Genomic DNA, 18,425 nt, shown 5'->3' with positions numbered 1-18,425 from the left:
GTCACATGTCCTGAGGAAGCACAGGGGGTGCAGGACTGTAGGAGATGCACACCTGAAGGATCAAAGCCTAAATAAAGTCCTAAATGTCCTGATGTTGTTTGGACCAATCCTGTATAAATACTAGAGTCTTTCTTTGTTCAGGAGGGATCACACCTGGCTGCTGACTCTCCCAGGTAACATGGCTCACCTGGACTGATGCTGTTTCTTGTCTTTGGAAATAAATGTCTTATATTACAAGCAAGTCAGTATTTTTTTTGAATATATATATATATATATATATATATATATATATATATATATAGAGAGAGAGAGAGAGAGAGAGAGAGAGTTATTGTTAGTATAGCAGAACTAATAATAAGGAAGTTAAAAACAATGCAAGAGTCTGAATCAGGTACCCAGATCTTCATAACAGTAAGACATGTGTACATTAGCTTCTGAGTGAAAGTTGGCTTTAATGGGATGTAGTCTGATTTGTGAACTAATTATGAGGGTTATAACTAAAAGATAAAGTAAATGTATAGTCAAGGAGTAACATGGAGAAAAAAGGAAAGAGTTAAAAGAGTAAAATGTGGGTAAAGGGAAAGTATGTAAGGGTAAAAAGTGTGGGTTAAAAGCATGTGTAAAGACCTGAAACAGGAGTATTTGAGTAAAAAGAATTAGACACGTCCATGCGTTCCTCAACTCACTGGTGTATTAAGTGGTGAGGTGAAGCGTAGCGTCATATGTCACTCAGTAACGATAGCTCCCCCTGCTGGTGTCTTCAGACAACTACAATAACATTAGAATAAACTTGAGATATAAACACTAAAATACTGCAACAATTTTTAACATCTCAAGTTATTTCTAACCATCAAACATGCAGGAAAAAATAAAAGACAGAATGTGGCAACAGTGACATTTTGTTGATACATTAGAGAAAAATCTTTAAAAAACTTGAAAGTAAAATGGAAATCACCTTATAGGACTTTAAGCAGATAAAATATGAGCCTAAAAAGGGGACATTTGTATATTTAGTAAAGTATCTGAGCCTGTGTTTCAAAGGACATTTTTACATGAGATAAAAATATGAGTCTTTGTTGAGTCTGAGGAGAAGTGGAGAGACCAGCAGGGACAGTTTGGTTTAGTATGTATATATTTAGGTAGAATAGAAGAAAAGATTTTCTGTTAAAATGTGTTTAGGTTGCTGTGTTGGTGTGTGCTTTCTCTCTTTTTCTTTTTCTCTCTGTTTGTGTGTGTGTGAGATTTTTGTGGTGTTGGTTTGACCTGACTTTAAGAGGATCTTTAGACAGGATGCCCACTCTGTGATAGTCAGCTCATACTGGAAGTTGTTGTTAAATTTAAGAGGATCTTTAGACAGGATACTCACTCTGTGATAGTCAGCTCATACTGGAAGTTGTTGTTAAATTTAAGAGGATCTTTAGACAGGATACTCACTCTGTGATAGTCAGCTCATACTGGAAGTTGTTGTTAAATTTAAGAGGATCTTTAGACAGGATGCTCACTCTGTGATAGTCAGCTCATACTGGAAGTTGTTGTTAAATTTAAGAGGATCTTTAGACAGGATGCTCACTCTGTGATAGTCAGCTCATACTGGAAGTTGTTGTTAAATTTAAGAGGATCTTTAGACAGGATGCTCACTCTGTGATAGTCAGCTCATACTGGAAGTTGTTGTTAAATTTAAGAGGATCTTTAGACAGGATGCTCACTCTGTGATAGTCAGCTCATTCTGGAAGTTGTTGTTAAATTTAAGAGGATCTTTAGACAGGATGCTCACTCTGTGATAGTCGGCTCATACTGGAAGTGGTTGTTAAATTTAAGAGGATCTTTAGACAGGATGCTCACTCTGTGATAGTCAGCTCATACTGGAAGTTGTTGTTAAATTTAAGAGGATCTTTAGACAGGATGCTCACTCTGTGATAGTCAGCTCATACTGGAAGTTGTTGTTAAATTTAAGAGGATCTTTAGACAGGATGCTCACTCTGTGATAGTCGGCTCATACTGGAAGTTGTTGTTAAATTTAAGAGGTGGAGCAAAGGGAGGAGCTTTAAATGTGTCAGGGAGTTTTCTGCTTCTGAGAGAGGAGAGAGAGCCCGTTCCTTTTTTCCCTTTGTTAGATAAGAAGAGATCAGAGTGAATGATATGTTCTTTAGGGGTTTAAATACAAACTAAGATTAAGAAATGATCAATTTAACCCTAAATTAAACTTTAAGAATTTACACAGTTATCCCACATTCTGAAAATGACCCACTAAATCTTTAGAGAAAAAAGTTTAGTTTTTTATTTTTGGGAAATAAATAGTCATTGTAATATTCAAACATTTTTTACTGTTTAAATCTTTTATCTTATTGGTAAAATAATTAAATTAAAACTTCATTAACATTAATGATGAACTATAAACATAAAATAAAGCTGAACTACACTGTGTCACACTTCTTTAAAACAAAGATTATAATAGTTCTTTTTAGTTTTGAGTTGACTTTTATTTTTCCATGTTGAATTGTCTTTTGTTTTATATGTGAAGTTTAAATATTGTGTTTGTAGAGTGATTAAGACATGAACCTTCTGTTTTCTATTTGTTCTATGTTGTATGAGAGCTGGAGTCAAAGCAGATGAGAAGACACCATGCAGTGATTCATGGACACTGAAGCTTTGCAGATAACAACTCAGAGGAATCCTGAATTCAGCTTGATCAAGGCCACCACCATTTTATTCACTCTTTCAACACACACCTGCATTTATCTCTGAGCACATACATGTGTAAACCAGCAGTGTATGATACATGTGTGGTTTGTTTTCACATATAGGATGATGGTAGATTAAAGGGTCATTTTGAGGAGGAATCTTGGCAACAGACTGATTAATTGATGCATTTGGTAAATGAATGAAGCAGTGTTGGTTTGGTTGCTTATTGTGTAGGAAAGTTGATTTGATCTGTTGAGTGCTGTGAATGTTGGTTTCATCATGTGAGGAAGGTTTAGTTTGATGTGAGTTGTCTTGAGATGGAACATTGATTCTATTTCCATCGTTTGGAGATAATTGGATGTGATTAGATGTGTTAGGTGATACAGAAGTAATTGTACTTTCATAGTAGGAAGATTGTTTGTCTCTTTTTGTACTTGGTCAAAGTGTTTTTAAGTGTGGTATAGTGGCTATCTTTGGTCTGACATGTCTGCTATATTGATACTAGTTGCTTTCAATTTTGCTCCTGATCAATAATCTGTCTATTTAGTTTTTGATTAACATTGTTTGATCTATATTTTAATGGAATAAGAGGATCAGACCCCAGATCACCCAGAGAGACCCGGGTATGTGGATCTCACTTCATAGTCCAGACCCCACATCACCCAGAGACCCGGGTATGTGGATCTCACTTCATAGTCCAGACCCCACATCACCCAGAGAGACCCGGGTATGTGGGTCTCACTTCATAGTCCAGACCAGGGGCGGATCTAGAAAAATATTCATGGGGTGGCAAGAGGGGGCAGGAAATCTTTAGGGGTGTCAACATATGGCAGACATACTTTATGCAATCACCGTTATTATAGTTTGATGAGAAATAGTATGTACACTATAAAAGGACAGGGGCTCCATTTGCATACTCACACAGACCAACTTCATCTTAAACAATTAATATCTTTGAGGTTTCAAGAGAAACAGTGACATTTTGATCTCACTTAATAGGAGACAAAAGTATGAGAACATTTGGTCGGGTATTATCACAGGAAAGGCAGTAAGGTGAGACACAGGTGATGAGTGGCAGATGTGTTCGAGGGCAAGCAAACCGTGTTTGACTGTGTCAGAGAAACTTACCCATGAAGATCTATGGACTGAGCTGTACTAAGGTGAGCATAAATATACTGTGCAAATAAACTTACCCATGAAGATCTATGGACTGAGCTGTACTAAGGTGAGCATAAATATACTGTGTCAGAGAAACTTACCCATGATGCTCTATGGACTGAGCTGTACTAAGGTGAGCATAAATATACTGTGCAAATAAACTTACCCATGAAGATCTATGGACTGAGCTGTACTAAGGTGAGCATAAATATACTGTGCAAATAAACTTACCCATGAAGATCTATGGACTGAGCTGTACTAAGGTGAGCATAAATATACTGTGGAAATAAATGGGTCATAGCACTCAAAGTACTGGACATCGCTTTTATTGTTTAAATTCTCCCAATGTGTCCCTCACTAGATTCAGTGATTTTTTTACAGAAGAGGTAACTGATAAAGTGGTGAAAAATATTGAATGGTACAGTATATACAATATTCACAGCAGTTGTTGTGGCATAAAAGGACATTTTCACATTTCATGCATGTAAATCTCAGCTGCTCAACAAATTACAAAAAAGGCTCACAGAGTTACAAACCTTAAAAGAAGTTTTGAAAGTTCACACAGGCTGTCAGACAGTTTAATACTGTATATTAACAAAAACAACAATAACAACACTGCTTCATGTTCAGCAGGATTCACACCAGTGTAACATTTGAAACGTCATCATTTTAACAGACCAGTGAGCAGAACCTGAAGGTGTCATATACCAGCTGAATTTACAAATCTATCTAGATCTAATGCTTTGGTGCGTTTTGATTCAATGCTGAGAACAGACAAACTTGATAGTCTCTTTTCTGTCATATTAGACTGAAAAGAAGTCTTAATGAGCCTGAGAGATGAAAAACTTTGTTCACAGGATGCACTGCTCACAGGTAAAACAACCGCTGTTGTTGTATTCCAGCCCATGTTTCTCAAAGAAGCCTTTTCAGTGAAGGCAGCAGCATCCATGTGTTCAGCAACTTCCAACTCCAGAGAGAAACATTTCTGCTAAAGTTTTGATGTACTACTGATTTAGGGGCTCCTAAATCTTGTTTGGGGGATTATTGTATACAGAGGGGAGGGGGGACAGCGGGTGTGTATCGTAACTAATGTCTTGTGTCCTGCCTGTCTGTATACTGCTACTGGATGCCCTGAATTTCCCTCGGGATCAATAAAGTATCTATCTATCTATCTATCTATCTATCTATCTATCTATCTATCTATCTATCTATCTATCTATCTATCTATCTATCTATCTATCTATCTATCTATCTATCTATCCATCCATCCATCCATCCATCCATCCATCCATCCATCCATCCATCCATCCATCCATCCATCCATCCATCCATCCATCCATCCATCCATCCATCCATCCATCCATCCATCCATCCATCCATCCATCCATCTATCTATCTATCTATCCATCCATCTATCTATCATCTGATTTTCAGCCACCTGCTTCATTTTTTGCTCATCCATTAGTCCAATCATTGAGATATTTTTATCCACACTTTTCTTGTTCTCTGTCCATGCAAACATTGAATTTACATGGCCTTCAGATCTGGCATGAGAACAGAAACCGCTGTCTTTCATTGGAGCCTTTTTCCAGTTACGATATCCCTCAGATGAGGTGAAAACAGTTCTTGGGGCATCGGGGAGGGAAAAATGCCTCCAAGCAAAACAGTAAGCTGCATCTTTGGAGTGCGAGTATTCTAACCAGGGATGAGATTTGTACCAGTTACTGTGGAAACTTCTCCTTGCTCCTCCCTGGAGGGTCTGAGGGAAACTCTCTCAGATTGGCTGCACTGGCACCTCACACCTGGACTTGGATATGTCTCGAAGATGCAGAGGAGGAAAGATTTAAATTGCATTACATCTAAACTAATTACACAATGTAGCAGATAGTAAAAAGATAATCAATTTGGAACTGTCATTAGTTATAACCATCCAGATGTGTTAAGACTAACATTTTTCACTTACTTTCACACTTACAAGTTTTCCCAATTATTTATATTCAAGCAACAAAGTATTTATATTTATTTGAAAAACTTTAAGAAAAAATTCAAAGCAACTTAACAATGTTTTCCTTGACAGATGTTGAATCAATATTAGCTTGAGTAGCCTACTTTACACAAAACTAACGTCAGAGCTAGTTAACATTACATGTATAGTTAGCCAAATAACTTTCTTCCACATGTTTATCATCTTAAAATCAGCATTGCAATTAAACTTGCATTTTTTTTTTGTAATTTCATTTCTTGATAGATTGTTAATCTGTTTTTACCTCTTTCCTCAGGACTCCTTGCTCAGTGGATCCTCGCTTTATCAAAAAAACAAATCAGTCTCTGTGATTGGCTGCTGCCGCTCTGACGTTAACTTGTGCTGCATTCGCGGCAGTCGGACATTGGAGATTCATGCTCGTAAATCGGGAAATTGGCTGTAACTTTTTTTTTTTCGTTGCTGCCTACTGGGGTGGCAAGCCTCTCTTTTAGGGTGGCAGCTGCCACCCTATGCCACCCCGGTAGATCCGCCCCTGGTCCAGACCCCACATCACCCAGAGAGACCCGGGTCAGAAAGGAACTGAGCTGGAGGGAAGAGCTGCAGACCTGGAACAGAAAGGAACTGAGCTGGAGAGAAGAGCTGCAGACCTGGAACAGAAAGGAACTGAGCTGGAGGGAAGAGCTGCAGACCTGGAACAGAAAGGAACTGAGCTGGAGAGAAGAGCTGCAGACCTGGAACAGAAAGGAACTGAGCTGGAGGGAAGAGCTGCAGACCTGGAACAGAAAGGAACTGAGCTGGAGAGAAGAGCTGCAGACCTGGAACAGAAAGGAACTGAGCTGGAGAGAAGAGCTGCAGACCTGGAACAGAAAGGAACTGAGCTGGAGAGAAGAGCTGCAGACCTGGAACAGAAAGGAACTGAGCTGGAGAGAACGGTACAAGAGAAGATGGAACCTAAGAGTGAACGGCTTCAGGGAAGAAAAGAAGAAAACACTCGTCAGGTTATTGCAGATATCATCGGAGGAATTGCTCCACACTGGAAGGACAAGATGAATCTTATCCTCGACTCCGTCCACCGTCTCGGCCCGAGGAACACTTAGAGACCCGTCACATCATGGTGCAGTTCACTGGAAGGTTCTTCAGGGAAGAACTCTGGTGAAGAACCAAAGACCCCCCGTCTGTAAAGATCTCCACATCCGCTTCATTAAAGATCAAAGAAGACAGAGAAGCAAGAAAAGCTGTGTGGATGAAAAAGCATGAAAGGACGGACTTGAGACCCATTTGACTTCATAAATGTTCACAGAGTCTTTCCATGAACCTCAGTTTATCCTAACAAGAAAGTTAATATGTTCAGGGTTCTGCTGCTATCAAACCTCAGTATCTGTTTGATACATCTGTGTTCATCATTCACATTATTCTATTTAGTGTTCTTGTCTGTTATTGTTTCTATGCTTCATCTTAAAAATGACATCTTTCTCATTTCTGTTAATTCAAGGAGTCTAAGAGACTCAACTAAAACATTTATTTTTTGTTCTTGAAAGGGAAAAATGCAAGTTTGATATTTCTACAAGAAAGTCACTACAAGGAAGAAGAAAGTGTATTTTGGTCTAAGCAGTGGGGATATAAAGCCTCTTTCAGTCATGGCTCTTCCAGGTCAGCAGGGGGCGCCATCCTCCTGAAGACTGTCCAAGGACAAGTTCTATCCCACATGGCAGGTGAGTATGGTGACTGGCTCGCTCTTTGATGAGGTTAATTAATATGTCTACAACAACTGATAATCTCAAATAATCCCACTCATCTGATAATATTATATTAGGAGAGGATCTTAACTTCATTCAGGATTCTATGATCAATTTCCTCCTGGATTCTCAACAAGCCACCATAATACCACATTTACTGACTTTTACAATGAACAAAATCTAATTGATGCATGGAGTCACTTTAACCCAGGAACAATGAAATACTTGTGGTTTAGCCCAAATGAGCAATTTAAATCTAGAATGGACCATTGGCTGATTTCATGATGGTATGAGATCAGATATCTCAGCTGACTGATCACAGAATTAATTCTCTATCAGGCCTGGAAATGGAAGAAATCATTCAAACAAATATTGGAAATTTAACTCCAGTCTGCTAAAACACAAAGATTACTGCCAACAAATTAAACGACTAATAATGTAAATTATGAATTCAGATGAATGAACAACACTTGAAGAAATGGGTTGAAGTTCCTTCAAAGTAAAATATGTTTATTCTGTCATGGTTTGGTTTTGTTTCTGTGTTTGGTCTTGTTTTAGTTTCATTCTGTCCTTAGTGTTCTGTTTGTTTCCCTTGTGTGTTTTAATGTTTCATAGTCTGGTGTTTACTTCAGTCTTTAGTGTGTTTTAATGTTTCATAGTCTGGTGTTTACTTCAGTCTTTAGTGTGTTTTAATGTTTCATAGTCTGGTGTTTACTTCAGTCTTTAGTGTGTTTTAATGTTTCATAGTCTGGTGTTTACTTCAGTCTTTAGTGTGTTTTAATGTTTCATAGTCTGGTGTTTACTTCAGTCTTTAGTGTGTTTTAATGTTTCATAGTCTGGTGTTTACTTCAGTCTTTAGTGTGTTTTAATGTTTCATAGTCTCGTGTTTACTTCAGTCTTTAGTGTGTTTTAATGTTTCATAGTCTGGTGTTTACTTCAGTCTTTAGTGTGTTTTAATGTTTCATAGTCTGGTGTTTACTTCAGTCTTTAGTGTGTTTTAATGTTTCATAGTCTGGTGTTTACTTCAGTCTTTAGTGTTTCTCTGTTGTCTGTAAGTTTGTTTCCTGTCTTGTGTTTTAAGTCTTTAGTGTTTCCTGTTTTATTTTGTAATATCTGGTTTTAGTTGGTGTCAGTGTCAGGTTTTACTTTGTACTCGTCCTCCAGTGTTCTGGTCTTGTGTTCTTTGTTCCTTATGTTCCCCGCCTGTGTGATGACCCTGATTGTCCTCACCTGTCTCGTCAGTCTCACCTGTGTCCAATTACCCCTGTCTATTTAGTCTCTGTGTTTTTCCTCAGTCTGTTGTCGGTTCATTGTCTCTGGTAGTCAGTTTGTCTTTTGTAGTTCTGATAAGTGTCCGTCTGCTTGTTTTGCTCCCTGGATTGTTTTTTTCTCCACTCAGTGTTCGAGACGTTTTGGATTTTAGTGTTTGAGTAAGTTTTGTTTTTCCCTTTTGTTAAATAAATGAACCTCTGATCGTGACAGAATGAACTAACTATGGACCCAGCAGGATTATGTTCAGGTATTTTACAACCTGTTATGCATTAACGATGATTTAAAGAGAGCTGTTTCTGTTGAAGAAAGGTTAGCAGCTCTTTCTGAGGCTCACAAAGAGATAAACTCCAGACCCTGGCTCAAGCAGATGTATCCTGATGGGTCGGGAGTTTCTTTTGACCCTAAGGATTTTTCTCTCTGAGTCGGGTCCTTTTCAGCAGCCTGATTCCACAGAGCGCTCCTTGCTTCCTGTACCTGTTCCTGATCCCGCTGAGCACTACCTGCTTCCTGATCCTGCAGAAAGACCCCTGCCTCCTGTTCCTGATCCCGCAGAGCGCCGTCTGCGTCCAGTTGAGGCCTCATCGGCGGTCCAGCCAACACCCGACGTCGTCTCCTCCTCAGTGGTACAGCTGATGGCCAACAACGTCTCCTCGGTGGCCCAGTCGACACCTATCGTTTCCCCGGTGGCCCAGTCGATACCTGACGTCCTCTCGGCAGTCCTGCCGACGCTTGACGCAGTCTTCTTTGTGTTCCGGCCGATACCTGATGTTCCCTCGTCGGTGGTTCTGCTGGCTCCTGGGCTCTTGCCGGAGGTCCTGCCCTTCACTGGTCGGTCTTCGGGCCGCCCACCTGAGCTATCTGCTGTGTTTGCTCAGCCTCCCGGCCGTCCACCAGAACTCTCCCCCGGGTCTGCTCGGCCTTCCGGCCGTCCTCATGAACTCCTTTCGGTCTATTTGCCTGAAGGTCCGGAAACACAGGTTTCAGAAACACAGTCTGTTGTAGTCAGAGCTCTGTTCTCTGCTGTGGTCTGTTGGGGGAGCAGTGCTGGAGCCGGAGACATGAAGAGACTGGACGAGCTCATTAAGAAGGCCTGCTCCGTGACAGGCTGTGAGCTGGACTCTTTGGTGGAGGTGGCAGAGAGGAGGACTCTGAACAAACTGATATCCATTATGGATGATCCTGATCAGCCTCTGGACCACCTACTGGACAGTCAGCAGAGCAGCTTCTCTGACAGACTGATCCAACTCTGCTGCCACAAGGACAGATACAGGAAGTCTGTCCTACTGAAAGACATAACACTGATCAACAGCAAGCAGAGACCTGTCCTCATGATCACCTCTGTCTCTCCTGCTGCTCATGTTAGCTTTATTATCCCTGCACTCAAAGTTCACTGTATCTGGTTACTCAGTGTAGCGGGTCCCGGCTAGGTCTCCACTGGCAGATATATAGATAACCCTCAGAAAGGAGCCCTGTAAATATTGGGAATATTACAAGGAAATCAGTGACGCAGGACCACAGTTGCTCATTCTCCATTCACCGGATTATGTTTATTTTCATACTTGAATTCAACTTGTACCTGCATTTAAAGATGTGTTATTTTGTCTGCTTTACATTGAAGCACAGAATATATCCACATTTGGATTATCATGAAACAAAACATGGTTTAAAAGTTGTGTTCAATGTCTCCTGACATGTTTCAAACATCAACTTAACCAAAACAAACATTTTCTCTTTAAATCACATCTTCTGTCTCTCATCAATCATGTCTGCACTTTTCCCTTAAAGCACTTTCTAACATCTTTGTCCTCATCGAAAGAGTATTTTTGTAATAACTGTTCATCTTACAAGTTAAAGTTTCACTTCATGAAACAGAATAAATCTTATTTGCAGTCACACTGTATTAAATTCACACGAGAGCGCACATCACCGGGGATTCAGATTATCTAATAAACATCTGTAATCACAAAAAAGCGTGTAACCAACCTGTAAATATTGGGAATATTAAAAGGAAATCAGCGACACAGGACAACAGCTGCTCATTCTCCATTCAGCGGAGTCTGAGCTCTCCTTGCTCTGCGTGCTGCTAAAGGTCCCAGAGTGACGCTGCTGGAGGGTGCTGCCACCCTGTGTCCATTTTGTGAAACAGCATGTCATTGACTGTAATCTCTCATCAGTTAAATTCTATCATTCAAAATTACATAAAATACAATCATAATACAAGGAAATAAACAAAGTGGTAATCTTTACAAAATACTTATTTTGTGAGTATCACATCCACCCCGACAAACAAAAATGGCTCCAGACATTTGCTACAACCAAAAAAATAAATTCTCCCATTTTCCTGTTCATCTAATAAACTTGTGTAGTGACTGGCATGTAATATGTGTAAGGCATGTACATGTGTGACGCGGAACAAGCAGGTATAACAAACTGTCTGGTTCCGTGTGGCATGACAGCTAGGGGGGCTGAGGTAATCTGCGAGGAGATGGGATTCACAGGGGTTTGTATTGAAGGCTGGCCCAGCGACTCATAAGTGAACATCTGCCTCGGTCTCCTCTCTCTGGTCGACCTCCTAACCTCTCTGTGTGCATCTTCTGCAGGACAAGTCACAATAGGTCTCGGCCTTCCCTCCTGTACTTGTTCAGGTTGTCCATTTTGCTCATCCTCTCCAGGCTGAGGTAGGTAAGTGACATCAGGTTGTTCATCTGTCTATGAGTCATCTCTCACTGATTCCACTTCTCTGTCGTATGAGCCTTGTTTATCCTCTTTTACAGGACTGTTTTCTTCGTGCTCTCTTTCAGGCAGGTTTGTCACATCTGGTCAGTATGTGTCAATAGGTTCGAATTCTCTCGTCGGCAATGTATTTGGACATTCTTTGTGGGTCATGGTCGATCTCCTCGAAGTCTGACTAGGTACTGTCGCAGGAGATGGGTTTGGCACTCCACTTTGCCCTCTCTCTGAGGCCACTGATCTGCCATGTCCAGTTTGACCGTCCTCCATCCTGACGACAGGTGTTCTCAGCCAATAACCTCCTGTCCATTCATCTTCATCCTTGTCAGCAGAGCTTGCCTTCCTGTGAGGTTGTTTTGGTCTCTGACAGGGTTTAAGAACAGTGTCAGCTGACTGCGCTGGGCTCTCAACAGGCAAGTCATTTACTAACAGCAGCAAGTTTCTGTGTATAGTTCTGTTCCTCGTGTTTGGGTCACCCTCAGGATGAATGACATACACAGGATTGTCTGAGATTTGCTCCTTCACCACATAGATCCTCTTCTCCCAGTACGAGCGGAGCTTACCAGGTCCACCTCGCTCACCCATGTTTCGAACCAGCACTCGACCCCCTGGTTTGAGGACCACGCCCCTCGTCTTTTGCACTTGGGTCCTGATGGGTTGAATAATATAAATGTCCCTAAAGCTGAATCTATCAACAGACTGGATAATATTAACGCAGCATATCACGGCCGTGGTTCTGATCTAACAGACAACACTGAGACTCTGTGCAGGCTGACAGATAATTTAATGTTCAGTGTGGAGCCATTATATACAGCACAACAGATGTCATTAATTCCTTCCCACTTTAGATATTTCTATACATGGTCTGAAGAATCACATGACCTTTACTCTTTAAATGTCAAACCTCTATTTGAAGAACAATCCTTCATTCTACTGTCAACTGAGTCATCTGCTCCAGTAAAGTATGTTTACATTCAGTTTAACATGACTGACACATGTCTCAGTTCATTTCTCTGCTATAAATATTAGTTTTTATATTTTTACTGTTTTCTACTGTGTGTTTCTTATTATATTGTTTTGTTACTAACATTGTGTGTTTGATGTCCTGCTGCTCTTACACCACAATTTCCAATCTATCGTCAATCTAGCTGAGTGGAGGGGGCGGGGCTTACTGTTGACATACTGAGCAGGGATAGGCCGAGGAGGCAGGACGTGACGAGACCGGAGAGGATCGGGTCCAAGAGGTTAAACATTAAACCGGATCAAAGTCTGATTATTGGACTTGCAGGTGATTCTGTCTGCAGCTCGTCTTTACTCTGGAGTGTGTGTGAGGTGTGTTCACCTGTGTTCACCTGTGTGAGGCTTCAGACAGGTAAGACGATCAGCTCTTCTTTACGCTCTGCAGCTGTGAGTGATGACGAGCAGTCTGTAAACATGTTTCCTGTTCTTCATCGTGGTCAAACACTTAATTTATGATATAAATGTCTGTATGTGAAGCTCCTCCCACACCTGTGTGACTCACCTGACTGAAGCTCTATATCTGTTTGTTTTATTTAACTTGTTCTGTTGCCATGGCAACGCTGGTTTCCCCGTGATGACGAGTTAATTCTCTGAGATCTCCAGACAAAGACTTAATGAAGTCGTTATCAGGAGAAGTCAGATGCATGTGTGTCCTTCTGTTTCACACTGAACCCAAGTTGTTTGTATTAATGCTCACCTGCAGAGTGGGCGGAGCCTGGCTGATGAAGACACACCTGTGAGGACTTCCTGTCACCAGCAGAGGACTTTTGGACTTGATCAGGTAATAATCCATCAATCATTTCCACTGAGCGGACACCATGACACCTTCAGACTGCAGCTGAACTTTGTGTCTGGACTTCCTGCACGACCACACTCACTGTTAAACATGTTTGTTTTTACTCTCATGTGCTTGATTGGTCCAAAGTGCAGTATGTTGGACCAATCAGGTGACATAAATACCCAGGTGTCTTAGTGATTCAGTAGAGAATCTTCAGTCTGTACTGCAGGGCGTCACTAGGTTTTAATAACAGGGGAGGCTTAGCCCCCAAGAGATGCACAGGATGTGAGCAAACGTAGCACGCTAACACAACATTTCACAAACAGCCAACAAAGACTGAGAAATTATTATTATCATTTCAGTCTGTTTTTTTATACAGGACAAGAACTAACATAGGTTTGCACAGTAACAGTATATATATATAATTACTCTCCTTAATATAAGCTGAAGTGAAATAAGTCTTATATGGTGCATGTTGAGTGAAATGTTTCATATTGAGTTGCATCATATTCAAAGACTGTCTGCATCACTAATGACTCCATCCTGTGAAATCCTTCAGACTCACCTTTCCAGTAGAGATCTGTCCCCTCTCTCTCCCTGTGCTCCTCTGACTCCTGCAGGTCAATGGGGTGGTGGACTGATTATTATTATTATTGTATATTTATCATTATTATTATCCAGTGATGATGATCATAGTGAATGAGCTCAGCTCCTGGTTCAGGTGTGTGACCATGGATAAAGTGAGAAACACAGCTGATGCTCCAGAAGGAAGGAAATCATCCCAAAGATGGTATATGGTGCAGAGAGTGCTCACTCTCTATAAACAAGCAGGGCCTTCACAATGCATTTCACACTAACTAGCTAGCTAAGTAGCACAACTGTTTTAGAGCTGGAAACAACGTGAGACGTGCATACTGTGCAAGCTAGGTTTGTATTAGTTAAACAGGGAGCACGTGGTTCATTACATGGGACTCTCTGCTGTTAGCTGTTAGCTGTTAGCTGCAGCTAACTAATTATTACTAGCAGCAGAGAAGAATACTTACTGTCTTTAAAAACCTTCTTATATCCACTCTGCATTCACGTCCTTCTCCTGACGCTGTTCTATTACAGTCTGTGTTCTAGCCGCTCTGTGTGGACTTCATCTTACACACACGCGCGCGCTGCAGGAGTGTAAGCTAGGTCACAGGGAAAACACGGACTGGATTTTCAGTCACGTGGGCGGTCTCTATGTGAACAAGTGGAATGGATTGGATAAGGACGCGCTGAAGAGCCTCTCTCTACCTGACACCAAAACTGACAGATTCATCCTCATATTTAAGTCAATAATGACAGCTTATATGATTATTTATTTAATCTCATATTCTGGACACTTTGTATTTAAGTTGTCAGGGCGTTTTATTTAAACAAAAATAATAATAATAATTATTATAATATAATATATATATATATATATATATAATTTTTTTTCAATAGAAACACCAAATTATTTAGGGGGGCTAATGTGAAGTGCATTAGCGTATCATAAAATGACAAGGCGGAGCATTAGCATACCGTGGCTTCTTTTAATGACACTCAAGCTGCATCATACAGAGAAGGCTGACCATGCGCACTGAACTACAGGTGGTATTCAGGACCATCACTTTACAGCTTAAGAACATTTTAGGGAGGCTTCAGACCCTTAAAATAGGCCTAACAACACCACTACTGGTTCCAACAATGCAAAGCCATAACCAAACATATGAGACAATAATGATGTAGACAAGAAGCCCTTTCATCCTGGGAGGGAGACATGAACACATGAAGTCCTCCTACAACAAGGGCCGTTCCTGCAGACGTAGTGTGGAGAACATAGCTCATAACATCCAGATGTTTCTAACAGCTGCCTGAGAGTCATGTAATCACCTGAGTGTTTGTGTCTCTACAGAGAGAGGAGGAGTCTGATCCAATCAAAACCAGAGTCAGACTCATTGAAGCAGACTGAAGTTGAAGGACTGCAGGAGAGCTCATCTCAGAAAGAAGAAATCCTTCTCCAAACCCTCCGATTCAAACAAGAGTTCATCTCCCTCACACACAGCCAGCTCCACTCTGACTCTGTTTTTCCTGTTTCCTCCCCTTCAGATCGACAGTTTATGGATGGGTCAAACCAACAAGATCTGACTCTCAATGAACAGACACGTGCTGAGTAGATCAGATGTCGAACTTGTTTTTAAGTTTTAAGGAATTACATCTCACACAGTCGTTGTTAGCGAGAGCAGAAATGGCGCAGAAAGGAGCTCAGCTGGACCAGGAAACTCTTTCTTGTTCGATCTGTCTGGATCTCCTGAAGGATCCGGTGACTGTTCCCTGTGGACACAGCTACTGCATGAACTGTATTAATGGCCACTGGGATAAAGAGGAGGAGAAGAGAGTGTACAGCTGTCCTCAGTGCAGACAGACCGTCACACCCAGGCCTGTCCTGGTGAAAAGCACCGTGTTAGCATCTTTAGTGGAGGAGCTGAAGAAGACTGTACTCCAAGCTGCTCCTGCTGATCTCTGCTATGCTGGATCTGAAGACGTGGCCTGTGATGTCTGCACCGGGAGGAAACTGAAAGCCTGTAAGTCCTGTCTGCAGTGTCTGGCCTCTTACTGTCAGAATCACCTCCAGCCTCATCATGAACTACCTGTCTTTAAGAAACACAAGCTGGTGGAGCCGTCCAAGAAGCTCCAGGAGAACGTGTGCTCTCGTCATGATGAGGTGATGAAGATGTTCTGTCGTACTGATCAGCAGTCTATCTGTCTCATCTGTTTAATGGACCAACACAAAGGTCACGACACAGTCTCAGCTGCAGCAGAAAGGAGCGAGAAGCAGAGAGAGCTCGAGGTGAGTCGACTAAACACCCAGCAGAGAATCCAGGACGGAGAGAAAGATGTGAAGCTGCTCCAACAGGAGGTGGAGGCTATCAATGGCTCTGCTGATAAAACAGTGAGGAACAGTGAGAAGATGTTCACTGAGCTGATCCGTCTCATGGAGAAAAGACTCTCTGATGTGACGCAGCAGGTCAGATCCCAGCAGCAAACTGAAGTGAGTCGAGTCAGAGAGCGTCAGGAGAAGCTGGAGCAGGAGATCACTGAGCTGAAGAGGAAAGACGCTGAGATGGAGAAGCTGTCACACACACAGGACCACATCCAGTTTCTACAGGACTACCCCTCAGTGTCAGCACTCAGTGAATCTACACACTCATCCAGCATCAAGATCCGTCCTCTCAGGTACTTTGAGGACGTGACAGCAGCTGTGTCAGAAGTCAGAGATAAACTACAGGACGTCCTGACAGACAAATGGACAAACGTCTCACAGACACTGACTGAAGTGGATGTTTTACTGTCAGGACCAGAACCAGAACTAGAACCAGAGCCCAACACCAGAGCTGAGTTCTTACAATATTCATGTGACATCACACTGGATCCAAACACAGCACACACACAGCTGTTATTATCTGATGGGAACAGAAAAGTAACACGAGTGAGAGAAGATCAGTCTTATTCTAGTCACCCAGACAGATTCACTTATTGGTGTCAGGTCCTGAGTAAAGAGAGTCTGACTGGACGTTGTTACTGGGAGGTGGAGTGGAGAAGAAGAGTTTATGTAGCAGTCACATACAAGACTATCAGCAGAGCAGGGAACTCACGTGAATGTTGGTTTGGATTTAATGACAAATCTTGGAGGTTACGTTGTTCCAACAACAGTTATGACTTTTATCACAACAATGTCCAGACTCCTCTCTCAGGTCCTCAGTCCTCCAGAGTCGGAGTGTACCTGGATCACAGAGCAGGTATTCTGTCCTTCTACAGCATCTCTGAAACCATGACTCTCCTCCACAGAGTCCAGACCACATTCACTCAGCCTCTACATGCTGGACTCTGGCTTAATCCTGAATCCTCTGCTGAGTTGTGTAAACTGAAACGTAGATCTCTTCCAAGGTTTTTGAACTTTGTCCAGCGTTCACCACATGAGTCCTGATCAGTTTGATATTTCACAGTTTAGATTCTGTATCTTGATTTAGTTCTCATGTTCCCTCGTCATGTTGTGAAGCTCAAACAATAAAGAGACAACATGTGAACATACAACAGCATCATACATGTTCACTTCTTTCATTGACACAAAGTCAGTAATAATCAGCATGTCATCCTTCACTTTCTATCATTCAACAGCTGAAGCATTCATCCTGACTGACAGCTCACTGGACCAATGAGACGAGTCCAGCTCACACACACACACACACACACACACACAGACACACACACACACACACCTACACACACACACACAGAACACACACACACACACACACACACACAGAACACACACAGAACACACACACACCTACACACACACACACGCACACACACACACACACCTGCGAGTCTGTCAGGTTTGTTAGAAACATGTCAACTGAAGATTTTCTGAGTTTGTATTTTATCCTGACAGCAGGGGGCAGCAGAGGACTGTGTGTGTGTGTGTGTCTGTCTCTGATTACTCCGCCCCTTTTATGTCAACGCGCTCTCTGTAACTCTGGGTGACCGATCAGGTTGATAAGCAGTGTCATAGGACTGATAATGACCCGGGTATGTGGACCTCACTTCATAGTCCAGACCCCAGATCACCCAGAGAGACCCGGGTATGTGGACCTCACTTCATAGTCCAGACCCCAGATCACCCAGAGAGACCCGGGTATGTGGATCTCACTGCATAGTCCAGACCCCAGATCACCCAGAGAGACCCGGGTATGTGGATCTCACTGCATAGTCCAGACCCCAGATCACCCAGAGAGACCCGGGTATGTGGATCTCACTGCATAGTCCAGACCCCAGATCACCCAGAGAGACCCGGGTATGTGGATCTCACTGCATAGTCCAGACCCCAGATCACCCAGAGAGACCCGGGTATGTGGATCTCACTGCATAGTCCAGACCCCATGACAGAAAACATGAACAGGACCACCAGGTTAAAAATGTGTCGGACAAAAACCTACAGAGCGTACGACTCTACCACCAGATGGACTTTTTAAGTCTAATGCTAATAAGCTAA

The 18,425-nt window shown here is 41.9% G+C and overlaps 2 protein-coding genes and 1 long non-coding RNA gene across 8 annotated transcripts; 2 read left to right on the top strand and 1 right to left on the bottom strand.

Annotated features, from left to right (window-relative positions):
* Positions 1-6,399: 6,399 nt before the first annotated feature.
* LOC306823606 (uncharacterized protein) lies at positions 6,400-10,738 on the top strand. 5 transcript variants are annotated; one of them, XM_079343235.1, is made up of 3 exons: positions 8,338-8,990; positions 9,043-9,079; positions 9,385-10,738. In XM_079343235.1, the coding sequence occupies exons 2-3, from the start codon at positions 9,055-9,057 to the stop codon at positions 10,257-10,259; spliced, it is 900 nt and encodes a 299-aa protein (XP_079199361.1). In that variant the 5' UTR covers positions 8,338-8,990; positions 9,043-9,054; the 3' UTR covers positions 10,260-10,738. The 5 variants fall into 5 exon arrangements, 3 of the variants coding, with proteins under 3 accessions (XP_079199361.1, XP_079199359.1, XP_079199360.1); XM_079343233.1 differs by having other exon boundaries at positions 8,339-8,990; positions 9,239-10,737; XM_079343234.1 differs by having other exon boundaries at positions 8,340-8,990; positions 9,352-10,736.
* LOC306823614 lies at positions 9,026-14,654 on the bottom strand. Its single transcript, XR_013779027.1, has 4 exons — positions 14,404-14,654; positions 13,926-13,974; positions 13,280-13,442; positions 9,026-9,789 (listed from the first exon to the last, which is right to left on the bottom strand). It is a non-coding gene; the product is annotated as an uncharacterized lncRNA (long non-coding RNA).
* On the top strand, positions 12,894-17,464 carry LOC306823600 (tripartite motif-containing protein 16-like). Of its 2 annotated transcripts, XM_079343227.1 has the most exons (3): positions 12,894-12,934; positions 13,286-13,363; positions 15,285-17,464. In XM_079343227.1, the coding sequence occupies exon 3, from the start codon at positions 15,552-15,554 to the stop codon at positions 17,355-17,357; it is 1,806 nt and encodes a 601-aa protein (XP_079199353.1). In that variant the 5' UTR covers positions 12,894-12,934; positions 13,286-13,363; positions 15,285-15,551; the 3' UTR covers positions 17,358-17,464. The 2 variants fall into 2 exon arrangements, with proteins under 2 accessions (XP_079199353.1, XP_079199352.1); XM_079343226.1 differs by lacking the exon at positions 12,894-12,934 and having other exon boundaries at positions 13,275-13,363.
* The last annotated feature ends 961 nt before the right edge of the window (positions 17,465-18,425 follow it).

The sequence above is a fragment of the Symphodus melops genome, assembly GCF_947650265.1.
Source record: "Symphodus melops genome assembly, chromosome: 5".
NCBI lineage: Eukaryota > Metazoa > Chordata > Actinopteri > Labriformes > Labridae > Symphodus > Symphodus melops.
Note: the sequence above shows the minus strand (reverse complement) of the source record. Positions and strands in the feature narration are given on the sequence as shown.